The 17644-nt window shown below is 40.0% G+C and overlaps 1 protein-coding gene across 1 annotated transcript in view; it reads right to left on the bottom strand.

The window, feature by feature from the left end:
* Positions 1 to 404: 404 nt before the first annotated feature.
* The window catches only part of pggt1b (protein geranylgeranyltransferase type I, beta subunit), a 54009-nt gene continuing 36769 nt past the window's right edge, over positions 405 to 17644 (bottom strand). Inside the window, exons 6-9 of the mRNA XM_078214640.1 lie at positions 15518 to 15563; positions 6835 to 7019; positions 3665 to 3773; positions 405 to 2378 (exon numbers count right to left, since the gene is read on the bottom strand). Coding sequence (XP_078070766.1) covers positions 2197 to 2378; positions 3665 to 3773; positions 6835 to 7019; positions 15518 to 15563 — 522 coding nt within the window. The 3' untranslated portion in view covers positions 405 to 2196. The remainder of the gene's footprint in view (positions 2379 to 3664; positions 3774 to 6834; positions 7020 to 15517; positions 15564 to 17644) is intronic.

Below are 17644 nucleotides of genomic sequence, written 5' to 3'. Positions count from 1 at the left end.
GCGTAAGCACAATGTGTCACTAAGTTTTCAGCACTACCCCTCCTTTTCTTTCAAAACGTTTTGCAACACCCCAGCTCTAAATTACTGTTGCAGGGTACTTTTCTTATTCATTGTGATCACTCTACTGGGCATACTGAGCTTCTTTTCCATTTTGTTTTCTCCAAACTCTTGGTTTAAATTTCAGCTCCTTCATTGGCTGCTACTGATATTTGGCATCCTTCCATTGCCAGTTTTGGGATAGCGATTTTTAAAAATCTTTTTAATCCTTTTTGGATGGCTGCAGGATGGATCAACGATTTCAATTTTATTTCTCCAGGGAGCCCGCCAGCGTGGTTCCAACCTCCTCATTACCAGTTTTCCTTTGTGATATTTTTAACAAGAATAGTTTTTTAGACCACAAGGTTACAAATAAACAACAGCTTTATTGGAAAGGTGTTAACTCTACAGGCTGTTGGATAGACTGCGCAAATAGTCGATGACATCGTCAAAACGTCATGTGATCAGACTCTTAAAAGAACCTTGTTCCAACTAGGAACAAACATGAGTACACAACACTAAATCTTTACACAACATTAGTTCAGTTGAAGATGAAGTATTGTGTCCAATGTTGGATACCACAGTTTAGGAAGGATGTCAAACTTTGGTGAGGGTGCTGAAGAGATTTATTAGAATGATTGATTACAATTACATGGAGAAACTGGAGAAGAGAGCTGTTTTCTTAGGACAGGAAAGACTATGGAGGAGACTCGACAAAGGCATTTAAAATCATCAGAAATTTAGATAGAGTAAATGAAAAGAGTAAATGAAAAGAAATGGTTTCCTATGGCTGAGGGATTGATAACCAGAAGGTACAGATTTAAGGTGATGGTACAAGAATCTGAGGCAACAAGAGGAAAAAAAAAGCAATGAACAGTTAGCATTCAGAAAGCATCGTCTGATGGGTGGTGGATATAGATTCAATAGCAGAGCCTCAAAAGGAAATTGGATAAAGACTTCAAGTAGAAAAAAATGCAGGCATATGGGAAAGGAAGGGGTCTAACTGGAGTGCTCTTCAAAAGAGCTGACACAGACTCTCTAGCTTCAATAGTCTCTTTCTGTGTTGTACTATTTGATGGTTCTAGAAAAGGGCTAGATGGGAGCCAGGTGTTTATTTCCCGAGTTATCCAAGATTAAATGATGCACAAGTGGAAGTTATGTGAAATGCATGATATCATTGTCCTCTTTCACCCCCACAGGAAAAGTCTCCAGTTCACATATTGCTCCTACAAAATACATACTTACACAAATTAAAATTTCAATATTGGAATTACAAACATCCGATGCAGAGCCTCTGTATAGCAAAACAACATATTCCTTTTATTGTGCATCAAGCAGCCAAAAGTATTCACTTTGGCTACTCAACCAGCCATTGTGCCCAATGTAGGACTAGTATGTTTAACAAACCATTAGGAATGAACAAAAGCTAGAAATTTCCTCCGAGCCGATTCCGTTCTGCCAACATAGCTTTGCTGGAAGATGTGGCGGAAATTGCATTTGCACATAAGTGGGGGTCTGGTTATATTGGAGGTACGAGAACAGATCTGAGGAAAACCCAAGTATTTTAATGCGTCATCTGTAACTCGACATGTGCATTAGAAGTTGTATTCACTTGCCTCAAATCAAAATGACAAACTGATGCACTGTAGTGTTCCATCAATGCACTTGATGCAAATTTACTGATTCGCTTCAGTATGAAACCACAAATTCAATTAAATTGATTTTAATTCTGTAAAAACAGCTTCAGAACTTTAAAAATATACTTTTTAAAAAACCTGAAATGTTCACAACAGTGATTTAAAACAAAGGCCAGAAAATCAACAATGCTGTGAGAAAACAAAGGATCAGGCAACAGGCAGATGTGATTTTATTTATTAAATGCTCAAAAATGTTTAGAAAATTAGTATAAATGATTTCCTACAGAATATAGACAAACCTCCATCCACTCAAAACACACATTCAATGCATTATCAGAATTCAGAGCAAATAGCAACTGGTCTGTTAATTGACCAATGATATTTTATTTTAAAACATTCTGTATGGCCGTCTTTTTAATATGGAGTCCCAGCATTCAAGCAAGACCTTTTCCTAATGACATGGCTTTTTCCTTGGGCTAGAATATTTGACCTAGTTTCAGTTTTATTTTTGCTACCACTTTTGTCATGTGTAGTCAGGCATAGATTCTGAGTGCTGGCCCTGCCCCTGAGTTTCCACTGTCTGGTGCAGGTGCTGAAGATGTTGAAAAGCCCTTATGCTCATATTCAATGCAGGATGCACTTTGCAAACACCAGATTCTCCAATTAAGGAAAGGCCACAGACCCCAAAGTACGCATGCAAAGCATCTGAAATAGACAGACAATGGTCAGAATTAGAAGCATGTTTGAAGAAAAAACAGAACAGGGTTGAGAACTTAATGAAACCTTTTTTAATCTAATAATTATTGAGTGATCACATTTTGTCTTGGCAAAATAATGATCCCCGAATTTTATGGCTTTCTTTCCAAAAGGTGCCAACTAAAAATACAGCAGCACTGAATTCAATTGGTCTTTCAAAAGCTGAACAGAAGACTTCAGGATTGCTGTAGTCAACCGTAATGCATTTACTGCCAACTCTGTTGAGATGAGTTAACTCAACATAGATCCAAGAGGGAACAGGGAATCTTAAAGCTATTACTGCATTTGGTGGCTGAGTCATCAAGCAAGCTGCATTATCTCTTTTATTAAAACTTGGGAGGTATTTAGATGAAGGTGTAAACATCAAGAAGGAAACTAGGATACTGATGTGGGTTGCAAAAATGTTTACCACACTGACATCGTGCAGTTTAACTACTTCCCTGCCACTTGGTCATTTCTGATTGATAGTAAAGCTGTACAGAACTGAGACATCCCTAACAATTTTTTTCATACAAGACAGAGGGAAGGAGGAAGGGGATGAATGGGACAAGTCCTTATGAGAAAATGGCTTTAAAAAAAAATCAGTGAAATTACAGATACAACAGGTACATAATTTATGCACTTTCTTGGTGATTAAAAACTAAATGTGCAAACATTAAAAATCTGAAAAAGCAAATCAGTCACTGCAAAACAAAATGATTTGTAATGAAAGATCCCACACCAAACATTATCCTTTATCCTCTTTCAGGTGTGACAGTCTTTAATTTCTTGCATTTTCCATTTTTATTTTATAGCCAAACTTTGCAAAGAGTATTTCTTGTATATGAAGAGATCAAGCATCTCTATGTAGTAAATTAATTCTGGCTGATTATTTGCTTAGTCAAAGTGAAGTAACACCTGGAGCTGACGAATATTCTGTGAATGATGGATGACATGCCCTGACTGCCTGAATTTCATGATCCAACTGCAACTCAGCTGTGCGATAATTGCCACATAGAAGAAAATGTTGGTTGCTGAGAGAAAGAAGTTGTGCAATATTGTAGCCATGAAGGCACATTCATTGTAACCTGTAACTTCATTAGTCAAAGTGAATTCGCTTAATTGTACTTATATTAGGTAGTAACCGATTTAGGAATTATATTTTAAACCAAACTGAAACCTTAAATTAAGTTTTGCTTTCTACAACATCTATCAACAACCAGTTTTTTAAAATCTCAAAAGAATTTCCATTTTACCTGGGTGACTATCTGGCCACTTTGCAAATCCTCCAACGATACGATCCTGGGTCGACAAAATGTAATTTCTGTTTTTCTCAAAATTAGTATACTGGAATATCTGCAAAAGCTGGAAAAGTATCCAAAAATGTATACTGATGTTTTTACAATTTCTCAAACATTTTGCATAGGGGTCAATAAAACCCGCTCTACTATTTTATATTGCAGGTCATTGAAACATCCCTTGGGTATCACTTATGGGGTCTCTCCAAAAATGTTGAAAGAACAAAACTAATTATCTAGTACTTTTCTCATGACTTAAAACATTTTCATTACTTATTTTGAAGTGTAGTCAATGTTACATAAGCAAATAACACCAACTGTTTTGTACACAGACAGCAATGAAATATTTATCTAATTGCAATGATATTTGAGGGAAGATACTCAGGCAATTCCCAACCTTTTCCAAATAATGCTTGAATGGTTCAATATCTTCGTTGAAGGATAGCACTTTTGACAGTTTAGCACTTCCTCAATGCCATCATTGATTACGCGCTGAGGTTCTAGAGCAGAGCTTGACTCATCCTGGTTAGATTTCACCTTACCATACTAACAGGACAAATCCCTTTTATAGGTCAGTTTTCAACTGGGTGAAATTTACCAAGAGCAGCCAAGACAAAATTTCCTGGGGAAGCCTAGCAAGTAACCTGGACGTGCCCACCACCAGCCTCACTCTCCCTTGAGTTAGGACAGGTGGGCAGGGTATCAACAAACCAGTTCCTTTGGAAAAGGCTACAAGAACGAACCAGGGCAGAATTACCACAGAACAGACAACTTACAAAAAAAAAGTTTTGGATTGGGGAGAGCAGACTTTAGTAAAATAAGTCAGGATCTGGCCAAGGTAAATTGGGAACAGCTACTAGTGTGGAAATCTACAGAAGAGCAGAGGGGCAGAATTCAAAAAGGAAACGGGTAGGATACAAGCCTAGCATGCTCCCTCCAGGGTGACAGTGAGGATGAGGAGTGACAAGCCCAGAGAACCATGGATGACCAGAGATATTCAGGATAGGATGAGAAGGAAAAGAAATGATTATAGCAGGTACAAATCAGCGGAGGAGGCATTAGTGAAGTACAGAAAGTGCAGGGTGGCGCATAAGAAAGCAATTAGGAAAGCAAAGAGGGTATATGAGAAAGCTCTCGCAGGTAAAAGTAGGGAAAGTCCCAAGATATTCTACATCGTTGGAAAGAAGATAACCAGGGAAAGAGTAGGGACCAAGGGGCAATCTGTGTGTGGAGCCAGAGGACATTGGTAGAGTATTGAATGAATACTGCACATTCGCCTTCACCCAAGAGAATGAGGATGAAGGTATGGAATTCAGGGAGAGAGACTGTGAGGTTCTTGAACAAATTGACATAGGGAAAGACAAGGTACTGGAGGTGTTGGCAGGCTTAAAAGTGGACAAATCTCCAGATCCAGATGAATTGTGTCCCACGCTGCTGTGGGAGACAGGGGGCTCTAACCCAAATTTTTAACTCCTCTCTGGCTCCAGGGGAGGTGCCAGAGGATTGGAGAACCGCTAATGTGGTTCTGCTATTTAAGAAGGGTTGTAGAGATAAGCCAGGGAACTATAGACCACAGTCTCATGTCAGTGGTAGGGAAACTATTGGAGAAAATTCTGAAGGAGAGCATCTATCTCCACTTGGAGGGGCAAGACTTGATCAGAAATAGTCAGAATGGCTTTGTCAGAGGGAGATCATGCCTAACAAATCTGATCTTTTTTATATAGGTGACCACTTGTGTAGATGAGGGTAATGCAGTTGATGTAGTTTATATGGATTTCAGCAAAGCCTTTGACAAGGTTCCACATGGCAGACTTCTAAAGAAGATAAATGCACATGGAATACAGGATAATTTGATAACATGGATTCAAAATTGGCTCAGTTGTAGGAGACAGAGAATGATGACAGAAGGATGCTTTAGTGACTGGAAGCCAATGTCCACTGACGTACCACAGGGATCTGTGCTGGATCCCCTATTATTCGTAATGTATATAAACATAGATGACTATGTGGGGGGTAGGATTAGTAAAATTGCAGGTGGCACAAAGATTGGTCAAGTGGTTAACAGCGAGTGTCTTGTGCTGCAAGATAAATAGATGGGATGGTCGAATGGACAGATGAGTGACAGGGAGTTTAACCCTGAAAAGTATGAGATGATACGCTTTGGAAGGCGTCATTTGACAAGGAAGTATTCGATGACTGGCATGACACTAGGAAGTTTTGTCGAACAAAAGGATCTTGGCATGTTTGCCCATGGATCTCTGAAGGCAGACGGGCATGTTAGTAGGGTGGTTAGGAAGGTGGCATTTGGAACACTTGCCTTTATCAGTTGAGGCATAGATTACAAAAGCAGGGGAATCATGATGGAGTTGTATAGAACCTCGGTGAGGCCACAGCTAGAACATTGTGTGTAGTTCTGGTCGCCACATTATAGGAAGGAAATGATTGCACTGGATGGGGTGCAGTGGAGATTCACCAGGATGCTGCCTGGGATGGAACATTTAATTTATGAAGAGAGGTTGGACAGTCAAGGGGCGCTTTAATTGGACCAGAGAAGACGGAGGAGTGACCTGATCAAGGTGCACAAGATTATGAGGGGCATGGACAGGGTGGATAGGGAGCAACTGTTCTCTTTAGTTGAAGGGTCAGTTACAAGGGGACACAAATTCAAGGTAAGGGGCAGGGAGTTTAGGGGGATAGGAGGAAAACGTATTTACCCAGAGGTTAGAGATGGTTTGGAATACTCTGTCTGGGAGGGTGGTAGAGGTGAGTTGCCTCACGTCCTTTAAAAAAGTACCTGGATGAGCACTTGGCACGTCATAACATTCAAGGCTATGGGCCAAGTGCTGGTAAATGGGATTAGATGGGAGGTTAGGTGTTTCTCACATGTCGATGCAGAGTCTCTGGGCCAAAGGGCCTCTTCTACATTGTATGATTCTAACTAGGTTCTAACTCAAATTCAATTCAGCCAAAGACTTTTGACCTGTCTACTCTCTACCCTTTATAGAGGCTAGATAGTTGAGCTAGTATGCTTTGCATAAATATAGGAGCCTACTAATACAATACAAACAAAACCAGAGGATCTTATAGAAAATATTTCCGCATAAGCACAATTCAGAGTTTTGAATTACCTTTAGGGTTGCGCCAACCCAAAACGAGTAACATGTATCTACAGGTTTATTGGGTCGTCCATGGAAACCATTCTGCTGTCTCATTATACACCACCGTCTTATTCTATTTAGTTCCTTCTCAGAAAAGACCTCTTTAAGTTTTCCCATCAGACAAAGAGAGGCAATGGCACAAAATGTGGATCCACCTAATAATCAACACAAGGACACATTTCATAGCTCGGTGTTGCTGGCTTAAAGATTGCACAAGAATAACTAAAGAAGACAATAATGACCATGTTTGTGAAATAATTCACTATGAAGCACAGCTAATTATAAATTAGCCATAGTTTCAACAGATTTTTTAGGGGGCTGGGAGAAAAACGGGACCAGCAGTGGAAGAAAATTAATTTGAGTTTAAGGATATAATGTTACAATTTGACCATTTTCAACTTTGCTTTAAGTATGAACTGAAATGAAATCATTTAGTTCAAATAAAATTGGTTTAGAAATCACCAGGGGGAAAATACCTTAAAATTGATATAAGCTTAGTGGGCCAATGTCTACTTCAATCGTAAGTCACAAATATGGCCCAAAAACAATGCAAAGCTTTGACTTCAGTAAGGCCTTTGACAAGGTCCCTCATGTCAGACTGGTACAGAAGGTGAAGTTGCACGGGATCAGAGGTGTGCTGGCAAGGTGGATACAGAACTGGCTCGGTGATAGAAGACAGAGGGTAGCAGTGGAAGAGTTTCTGAATGGAGGGGCTGTGACGAGTGACATTCCTCAGATCAGTGCTGGAACTTTTGCTGTTTATATCAGGATATAGATTGGTTGGAGAGATGACAGATGGAGTTTAAACCAGACAAATGTGAGGTAATGCATTTTGGAAGGTGTAATACAGACAGGTGTAAGGGAAATATACAGTAAATGGCAGAACCCTTAAGAGTATTGATAGGCAGAGGGATCTAATTGTACAGGTACACAGGTCACTGAAAGCGGCAACACAGGTGGAGAAGGTCGTCAAGAAGGCATACGACATGCTTGCCTTCATTGGCTGGGACATTTGAGTTTAAAAACTGGCAAGTCATGTTGCAGCTTTATAGAACCTTAGTTAGGTTGCACTTGGAATATAGTGTTCAATTCTTGTCGCCACACTACGAGAAGGATGTGGAGGCTTTGGAGAGGGTACAGAACAGATTTATCAGGATGTTGCCTGAAACTTGGTTTGTTCTCACTGGAACGACGGAGGTTGAGGGGTGACCTGATAGAAGTCTACAAGATTATGAGAGCCATGGACAGAGTGGATAGTCAGGAACTTTTTCCCAGGGTGGAAGAGTCAATTACTAGGGGACATAGGTTTAAGGTGTGAGGGGCAAAGTTTAAAAGGAGATGCACGAGGCAAGTTGTTTACACAGAGGGTGGTGGGTGCCTGGAACCACTTGCCAGAGAAGATAGTGGAAGCTGAATCGATAGTGACTTTTAAGGGGCCTCTTGGCAAATATATGAATAGGATGGGAATAGAGGGATATGGTCCCCGGAAGGGTCAGAGGTTTTAGTTCAGATGGGCAGCATGGTTGGTGCAGGTTTGGAGGGCTGAAAGGCCTGTTCCTGTGCTGTAATTTTCTTTGTTCTTTGACCAGTCAATAAAGATTAAATTTAATTTTAAGTATGGTGCATTTTGAGGCCATTAAGATAGTCTTTACATGATCACACAATCTTTATTTTTTTAAACAACAAGAGAAGTGATTGCAGAGCCTCTGGCTCTGATCTTCAGGTCGTCGTTGGCCTCTGGTATAGTACCAGAAGATTGGAGGTTAGCGAATGTTGTCCCATTGTTTAAGAAGGGGAACAGAGACTTCCCCGGGAATTATAGACCGGTGAGTCTCACTTCTGTTGTCGGCAAGATGTTGGAAAAAATTATAAGGGATAGGATTTATAGTTATTTGGAGAGTAATGAATTGATAGGTGATAGTCAGCATGGTTTTGTGGCAGGTAGGTCGTGCCTTACTAACCTTATTGAGTTTTTTGAGAAAGTGACCAAGGAGGTGGATGGGGGCAAGGCAGTGGACGTGGTATATATGGATTTTAGTAAGGCGTTTGATAAGGTTCACCATGGTAGGCTTCTGCAGAAAATGCAGATGTATGGGATTGGGGGTGATCTAGGAAATTGGATCAGGAATTGGCTAGCGGATAGGAAACAGAGGGTGGTGGTTGATAGTAAATATTCATCATGGAGTGCGGTTACAAGTGGTGTACCTCAGGGATCTGTTTTGGGGCCACTGCTGTTTGTAATATTTATTAATGATCTGGATGAGGGTATAGTTGGGTGGATTAGCAAATTTGCTGATGACACCAAAGTCGGTGGTGTGGTAGACAGTGAGGAAGGGTGTCGTAGTTTGCAGGAAGACTTAGACAGGTTGCAAAGTTGGGCCGAGAGGTGGCGGATGGAGTTTAATGCGGAGAAGTGTGAGGTAATTCACTTTGGTAGGAATAACAGATGTGTTGAGTATAGGGCTAACGGGAGGACTTTGAATAGTGTGGAGGAGCAGAGGGATCTAGGTGTATGTGTGCATAGATCCCTGAAAGTTGGGAATCAAGTAGATAAGGTTGTTAAGAAGGCATATGGTGTCTTGGCGTTTATTGGTAGGGGGATTGAATTTAGGAGTCGTAGCGTTATGTTGCAACTGTACACAACTCTGGTGCGGCCGCACTTGGAGTACTGTGTGCAGTTCTGGTCCCCACATTACAGGAAGGATGTGGAGGCTTTGGAGAGGGTGCAGAGGAGGTTTACCAGGATGTTGCCTGGTATGGAGGGGAGATCCTATGAGGAGAGGCTGAGGGATTTGGGATTGTTTTCGCTGGAAAGGCGGCGGCTAAGAGGGGATCTTATTGAAACATATAAGATGATTAGAGGTTTAGATAGGGTGGATAGTGATAGCCTTTTTCCTCTGATGGAGAAATCCAGCACGAGGGGGCATGGCTTTAAATTGAGGGGGGGTAGTTATAGAACCGATGTCAGGGGTAGGTTCTTTACCCAGAGGGTGGTGAGGGATTGGAATGCCCTGCCAGCATCAGTAGTAAATGCGCCTAGTTTGGGGGCGTTTAAGAGATCCGTAGATAGGTTCATGGATGAAAAGAAATTGGTTTAGGTTGGAGGGTCACAGTTTTTTTTTAACTGGTCGGTGCAACATCGTGGGCCGAAGGGCCTGTTCTGCGCTGTAATGTTCTATGTTCTATGTTCTATGTTCTAAATGCATTTTGTTTGTAGATTTAGGAAATCCAATGAACCAAAATAAAATTTCTCCAGTTGCAGCATTTTAGGAAATATCTGTCTTATTAGAAATCGATTCTAATACAAAGATACATAGGCATTAAACCAGCTTCCTTCCTTTGAAGATGTAGCTGATTAGTTCACTAGAGCAGTGTACTTTGATTCTTAAAGTCCCACAGCTGGCAGAAGTTCCCCCGAGGTTCTGTACAGCAGGTGAAATTGTATCCAACACTGATACAGGAAAAGAACTTTTGGCAAGTCACAACCGAAAGTAGCACGAAAAGGGTGGTGCTCATGAAATTTTAAACGGCATTTCTCACTTTGCCACATCTCCCTTAGAAAAGCAACTTACAATAAATGTTGTTCTAGGTTTCCTTAGTAGCCAAGTATCATTCTCCAGATATTGCTTCCTACAACATTGTGATCATAGAACCAGAATAGTTACAACCAAGCTGGCAGCCATTCAGCCCATCGTGTCTGTGCCAGATCTCAGCACGATCAACCCACCTAGACCATTCCTCCCTGCCTTTTCCCCATAGCCCGTCTGATAATTATCTAATTCTCTTTTGTAGGTCTCAAATGAATCTACCTACATCACGTTCTGACAGAGCTGCCAGTCTCTTCCTATATCTTCTTCTCATTTATTTTTTACTTCCCTTCTGAACCTTCTATATTCAGCCTGTTTCTCAATTGTGTTATCCACCTGACAACTAGCATATGCACCCATTTTTTGCTTTGTCTTACTTCTAACTCTTTTTCCCTTATTATTCAGGATTTGTTTGCCCTATCTTTCTCCCCTGTAGAAATCTACCCTAACTATACTCATTTGCACGCAATGTTTGGAGCAATCCAAAGATTATCTTTGAGCTCCTGCTTACAAACTTTCCTCCTACTTTTCTCAATCCTGCCTGCAGGCCCATGTCTTACTTTCTGTCAATGATATTGATATGGACTGTGACCACTGGCTGTTCACTCTCCCCACACAGAGTTCTCTGCAGCTGTTCAATGACATTCTTGACTCTGGCACCAGGGAGGCAACATACCATTCTGGATTCACATCTTTGGTTACAGAAATGCCTGTCAGTTCCCTATTGAATCCCCCATCACTATAGGTTTCCCAACTTCCTCGTGCATATCTGAGCCAGTCATGGTGCCTTGGACTTAGCGCTGGCTGCACTTGGCAAGTGAAATATTACTTTCACTAGCTTTCAGAATTCACTACTGGTTGGGGAGTGTGATGGAATTGGGGGCTCCTGGTCCTTCTCAACTGCTTGACAGTCACTCATTCCCTCTCTGCTTGCATACCCTTAAGCTACAGGATGACGATATCGAGAAAGGTGCTCTCCACGAAACTCTCAACTTCCCAGTTGCACCGCAATGGCATTAGTTGCTGTTCAAACTCCGAAACCTTGAGCTCAAGCTTCTGCAGTTGATGACACATCTCAAGTCATGATAATCACGTGCAGGAAGTGCCATGGAGTTCCCAAATGGAACAAAATGCACACTCCACAGGTCCGAGCTTCCCTGCCATGACCTTATTTATTAGGTTATTAAACTTACTGCTTAAGTAAAAAAGACTCAATGATCTAGGCATTGTTACTACCCTATTAGACACTGTTAATATATAAAAAGAAACTCGAATACCCAGCAAATGATCGAAAGAACTATGCCACAAACTTTCATACATTTAAACAAAACAAATTTAATCATCAAAAAGAATTAAACAAAGTAAGCTTTATAAACTTAACACTACAGCCTATGAATACTTATGCTACTACAAGTTACTCTTTGAATTGTAACTATCCTAAGTTTGTGAGATTTACCAGGGTTTCCCCCACAATCAATTTACATTTAACATTCAATTTCTAAAACCAAAAAGTTATATCTCCCGATGTACAGCTGCAGTAAAACCTTTCCTACATATTCCATTCCCTGCAAGGAACACCAACATTCCATTTTCCTTCCTAATCACTTGCATATTTCTAAAAAAGATATAATTTTTTTAGTACATATAGTTATTACCAACCCAAGCAATAGCTTGTTCTGTGGCTAAATGGAGCTCTCAGAGTCCTCCATTGAATTTTGTCAGCAGGTAGTATATTAACCTTTTGTAATTAATGTACCAGGACACTCAGATTCCTCTCCACCAGAGTTCTGAAATCTCCCTTCATTTAAACAGTACTACTCATTTCCATTCTTCCTGCCAAAATTATACCCTTTCTGCCAATTTTTTGCCCATTCATACTTTTCTTCCCACCTATCTTGGCGTTATCAGCAAATTTAGCAACCATACATATCGATCCCTTCATCCAAATCATTGGTATTGGTAGCAAATAGCTGAGGCCCCAGCACTGATTATTGTGGCATTCCCCTAATTACACTTGCTGATGCAAAAATAAGACCAGTTTATCCCTACTCTTCTTCCTGTTAGATAACTAGTCCTTTATTACTCCCATGTGCTTTTATTTTGGCACCTTATCAAAAGCCTTTAAAAAATCCAAGTGCACCACATCTACAGGTGTCCTTTATCCACCTTGCTTGCTACTTCCCCAAAGAACGTTAATATATTAGTTAAACATGATTCCCCTTTCACAAAACAATGTTGACTCTGCCTGATCAAATGATGATTTTATAAATATCTTGCTATAACTTCCATAATGCTGGATTCCAGCAATTGTCCTTTGACAAATGTTAGGCTAACTGGTCTATTTTTTCTTCTTTTAGTTTCTCTCCTTTCTTGAGCAACAATGTTACATTTGCTATTTTTCAACCTACTGGGACCCTTCCAAAATCTAAAGAATTCTGGGACCTTAATATGTCTCTATTGCAGTACAAGGGTGTTTGGGTCAGTAAGGATTAATGTGGGGGTGGGGAAACGGTACCGGCCACATGATGTAGAGAATCACATGATGGTAGACTGTGGATAGAGAAAGTCTGAGAGAAGTCAGCATAAAGATAGCACCTAGTAAGGGGTTACACCTTGGGATATGTACATCCTTGTTTGTTAAGAATAAATGGTTTATGTTCAATTACACAAGCCTCCAGGCCTCTGAGAGACACCTAAAAACCTTACAACATCCACCTCTGCAACACTTAAAGACCTTAAGATGCAGGCCATCAGGTCCTGGACTTGCCAGCTTTTAAGCCCAATAGTTTATCCCAGCACCATTTCCCTGGTGATGGTTTTAAGCTCCTGCTTCCCTTTAGCCTCTTGATTTTCAAGTATTTTTGGAAAGTTTTTAAAAAGTTTTTTACAGTGATAACAAACACAAATTACCTGTTAAAAGCTTCCATCATTTAGTCCCCAGATTCTCTCTCTACAGGACCAACACTCGCTTTAATTACTCTTTTCCTTTTTAAAATACTTGAAGAAACTCTTACCATCTGTTTTTATATTTCTAGCTAGCTTTCTCTCAATCTATCTTCTTTTGGACCTACCACGCATCTTTGCAGTTTTTTTCCTATTTTATGCTGTTCTTAACGTTCTCTTTTCACCATGGATGATGCATCCTTCTTTTAATCTCTCTCTCACTGAAATAAATCTGCACTGAGAATTAAGTATCTCCTTAAAAGTCAAACTGCACATTTACTGTCTTGCCTTTCAACTTAGATTCCTAGTTCACTTTAGCCAACTCGGCCTTCATACCCATATAATTACATTTATTTATGTTTAAGACACATTAGTCTTAGGTCCACACTTCTCACTTTCATACAGAATGTGAAATTCCATCATATTATGGATTATTTTATGAAGTTATTGATTAATCATGGTTTCATTACATATGCCCAAGTCTAGAACAGACTGCTTCCTGATTAATAATAGAATGTACTTCTCTAACAAACTACCTTCAGGTTGCCAGAACACAGTTTAAAATTAAGGGGGTCTCCCTTTTAAGATGGATATAAAAATAATTTTTTCTCCTCTCAAGAGGGTCATTCATCTGTGGAATTTTCTTCCTGGAATACAGTGGAGTCTGGGGGCATTGAATTTATTCAAAGTTGAATTAGATTTTTGATAGACAAGTGAGTTCAGGGTTAGGAGTGGCAGGCAGGAAAGTTGAATTAAGACCACTATCTCTTATCAAATGATGTGGGGATGCCGGTGTTAAACTGGAAGAATTGAATTTTGCAGCCTTGGATGTCTTTGTGGCTGTATTTGACTCATGAGCAGCTCCCATGCTATTTTGCAGTGCTGAGCTGCATTTAAATAGATAAAACTACAGAGCAGCTGAGGATATAACCAGCCCTAAAGTGGCAGGTCTTTATTGGGTAAGAGTATTTTAAACAGAAACCATTTGCAGCAGACGTCTGACTTCACCTGATGAAGGAGCAGCACTCTGAAAGCTTCTGATTTCAAATAAACCTGTTGGATTATAACATGCTGTCGTGTGACCTCTCATCTAATCTTATCAAATATACGGCAGGCTGGAAGAGGCGAATGGTCTACTCCTGCTCTTACGTCCTATGTTGTTATGTTTATGTTGCCTCTGGAACATACGAACTAGACATCAGGCATTCGTAACACTATTGCAAGTTATCATAGAAATCATAGAAACCCTACAGTGCAGAAGGAGGCCATTCGGCCCATCGAGTCTGCACCGACCACAATCCCACCCAGGCCCTACCCCCACATATTTACCCGCTAATCCCTCTAACCTACACATCCCAGGACTCTCAGGGGCAATTTTTAACCTGGCCAATCAACCTAACCCGCACATCTTTGGACTGTGGGAGGAAACCGGAGCACCCGGAGGAAACCCACGCAGACACGAGGAGAATGTGCAAACTCCACACAGACAGTGACCTGAGCCGGGAATCGAACCCGGGACCCTGGAGCTGTGAAGCAGCAGTGCTAACCACTGTGCTACCGTGCCGCCCATAACATGGTATTCTCAGATAGATTGCTAAATAGGGTAACTTTTGGTTTATCGTCATGAAGCTAAAATAATAGGATTTATAAATTGAGGTTGAGGCCTTGAAAGAGCATCAATGTTGTTCCCCAAAAGAACTTAGAAGCAAGTCGAGAGAAAGGTTTTTTGTAATTTCAACCATCCCCAAGATTCGATGCTAAACAAGCTCAGCTCATGATCTTTCGTGTCATTAATGCCGATCCTGAAAATGGGAGCAACTGGGGTCAACTTAGCCTCTGATATGTTGCTTCCTTTCCTGTATGCACTTTTATTTAATACATACTTCGAGACAGCCTGAACCACAGTTACATGTGGACTCGAGAACGACATTTTGTGCTATTGTGCAGGGAATCAGTATACCAATATAGCAGACTTAAATAACAGCTTTTAAATCAATTCAATTACATCAGTAACAGGCAAAATATGTATAAAATCTGTCTTCTTCATAAGATTGATACTGTTTAACAAAACAGGTAAACAAACATGCCGACAAACAATGTTTTGACTATAAAATGATGCTTACCATGTGATTCCAGTCCAGCTCCCTGGGCAAGTCCACTGTCATATGACTGAGAAGAAAATACAGTTAAGAATATATTTCCTAAGTAGATATACACGGTAAAATGCATCTAATAAACTCTAAGATTGTAAAACTTTAAGTCAGTAATATTTTCAAAGATGATCAAGATGATAAGCAGATTTTTTATGTTACTATAAAATTGAAAATGTCAATTAAGTTTTGGCATCAGCTTGAGTATTAACTTCTTCAAAATTGTTTACTCAGTGGGAATATTTATGTTAGTGATTGGAGTAGTTTATAGGAATATGTAATCTATACCTCTAGTTGACAGCTTATAGAAAAATACAATTACCCTCTCCCTATCCTTGCACATTAACGTCCAACCCCCATCAACTTACTCATTACCTGCCTAATTCTATTCACACAGATAATTAATATGCGCAAGTACCATGTATAAATTTCTGACCATCAGAAACCAAACCATTTGAAGAAGTGAAGTAGTGTGTGCATGCCTGGACACACACAAGCACGCACACACGGGTAATTTTAAAAAAATGCCCATTCAGGCACTACTGCAAAACTTAAATGAACATTCATCTTCAGAAAAGCAGGTAAGTAATACAGGCTCAATAGTGCAGTTCAGAAACAAAATAACTGTCCACACTATTTTTGGAAGGAGTGCGTCTGGAGTACCTTATAAGCTAATTTTATATTAGTTTTGTAACAGTGGATTGCCCACAAGTGGAGGAAATGCCTCGAGGTGGTGGTCCAATTTGTACAGCAGAGAATTAAATAAATTGAATTTTATACATGCCTTTGCTGTGATCCATTTTTGGCTGTTCTTTCAGGAATGAATTGCAATGTGAATTTAGTAACTTAAGTAACACTAAATATAGTCTTATATTTACCAAATGTATAAAGCAGCCCCCTAAAATTTGCAAATAAGATAAGGGCAAATCGTTAAGGCTCTGAAAATCTTTTCATGTTTACAGGTATCCACAAATACATTTCCTGCTTACTTCAGCCAGTACATTCATTTCTATCTCCTACTGCTCCAATGTGATGATATTAGAAGTGGTATTTTTTCCTCCCCATTCCGACTTCAGCTGGTTTTCAGGTCAGTCAATCTATATTGACTGAGTGTCACCCTGAATTTTTGAAATTCTGGAGATTCCACTTGTTTAAAATTAGATCCATTCCTTCAAGTTCAATTCCAGTATGGATTATAGTATTTTGCTGTTGTATAGAGAAGTCTATTCTACAATTCTGTCCATTTTTGTTTGAACAAGGGCCATTTTGCTTACCCATGGTATGATCAATGGGCAAAGTGAACAGAGAAAGTAGAAATAGAGTTCTTGTAACAGAATTGCTGGCACTCAACCTTTTAAAAGGGTAGGCAAATCTGCTGCGAGTGGTTTCTGTTTAAAATATTCTTCCCTAATGAAGGCCTGCCACTTTAGGGCTGGTTATATCCTCAGCTGCTCTGTAGTTTTATCTATTTAAATACCGGTCAGCAATGCAAAATAGCCTGGGAGCTGCTCACGATTCAAATACAGCCACAAAGACATCCAAGGCTGCGGAATTCAATTCTTCCTTGACCACTAACCGTGGAAACTATGTCAATATTTAAAATTAGATTGGATACATGGATGGAGAAAAAGCAGTTGAAGGGTAATGGGGAACAGGGTGGATAAATATGATTAGAATGATTATATGTGGATGCATAAACCCTCAAACAGGTTAAATGGTCCATTTCTGTGCTGCAACATCCAGGTATTAAAGAATAGAAATAGCGTAAGCAGTTGAGACAGAGAGAGAGAGAAATGAGTGACACAACAGAGGGGAGGAGGGGCTTAGAAAAAGAGGCTGAAAGAGTCTAGCATAAATGACAATGAGAATTTACAGAGAAAGTTGATGCTAAAAAAGGAGAAAGGATGCACAAATAACTGATGTACCAAACAAGCAGAAATGCAGCTTGAGGCACCAAGAAACAATTTTTTTGTCCACGTGCAATGTCATGGAAGATTATATCCTGGTAATTAAGTGCTCAACTAAATTATATCTCCAAGGACAATGTTTCCTGGTTATGGGCATGTGTCTCAGTCTTCCAAGTTATTGTGTTGAAACAAT

This window comes from Mustelus asterias, chromosome 6 (genome assembly GCF_964213995.1).
Source record: "Mustelus asterias chromosome 6, sMusAst1.hap1.1, whole genome shotgun sequence".
NCBI classification, from domain to species: Eukaryota; Metazoa; Chordata; class Chondrichthyes; order Carcharhiniformes; family Triakidae; genus Mustelus; species Mustelus asterias.
Note: the sequence above shows the minus strand (reverse complement) of the source record. Positions and strands in the feature narration are given on the sequence as shown.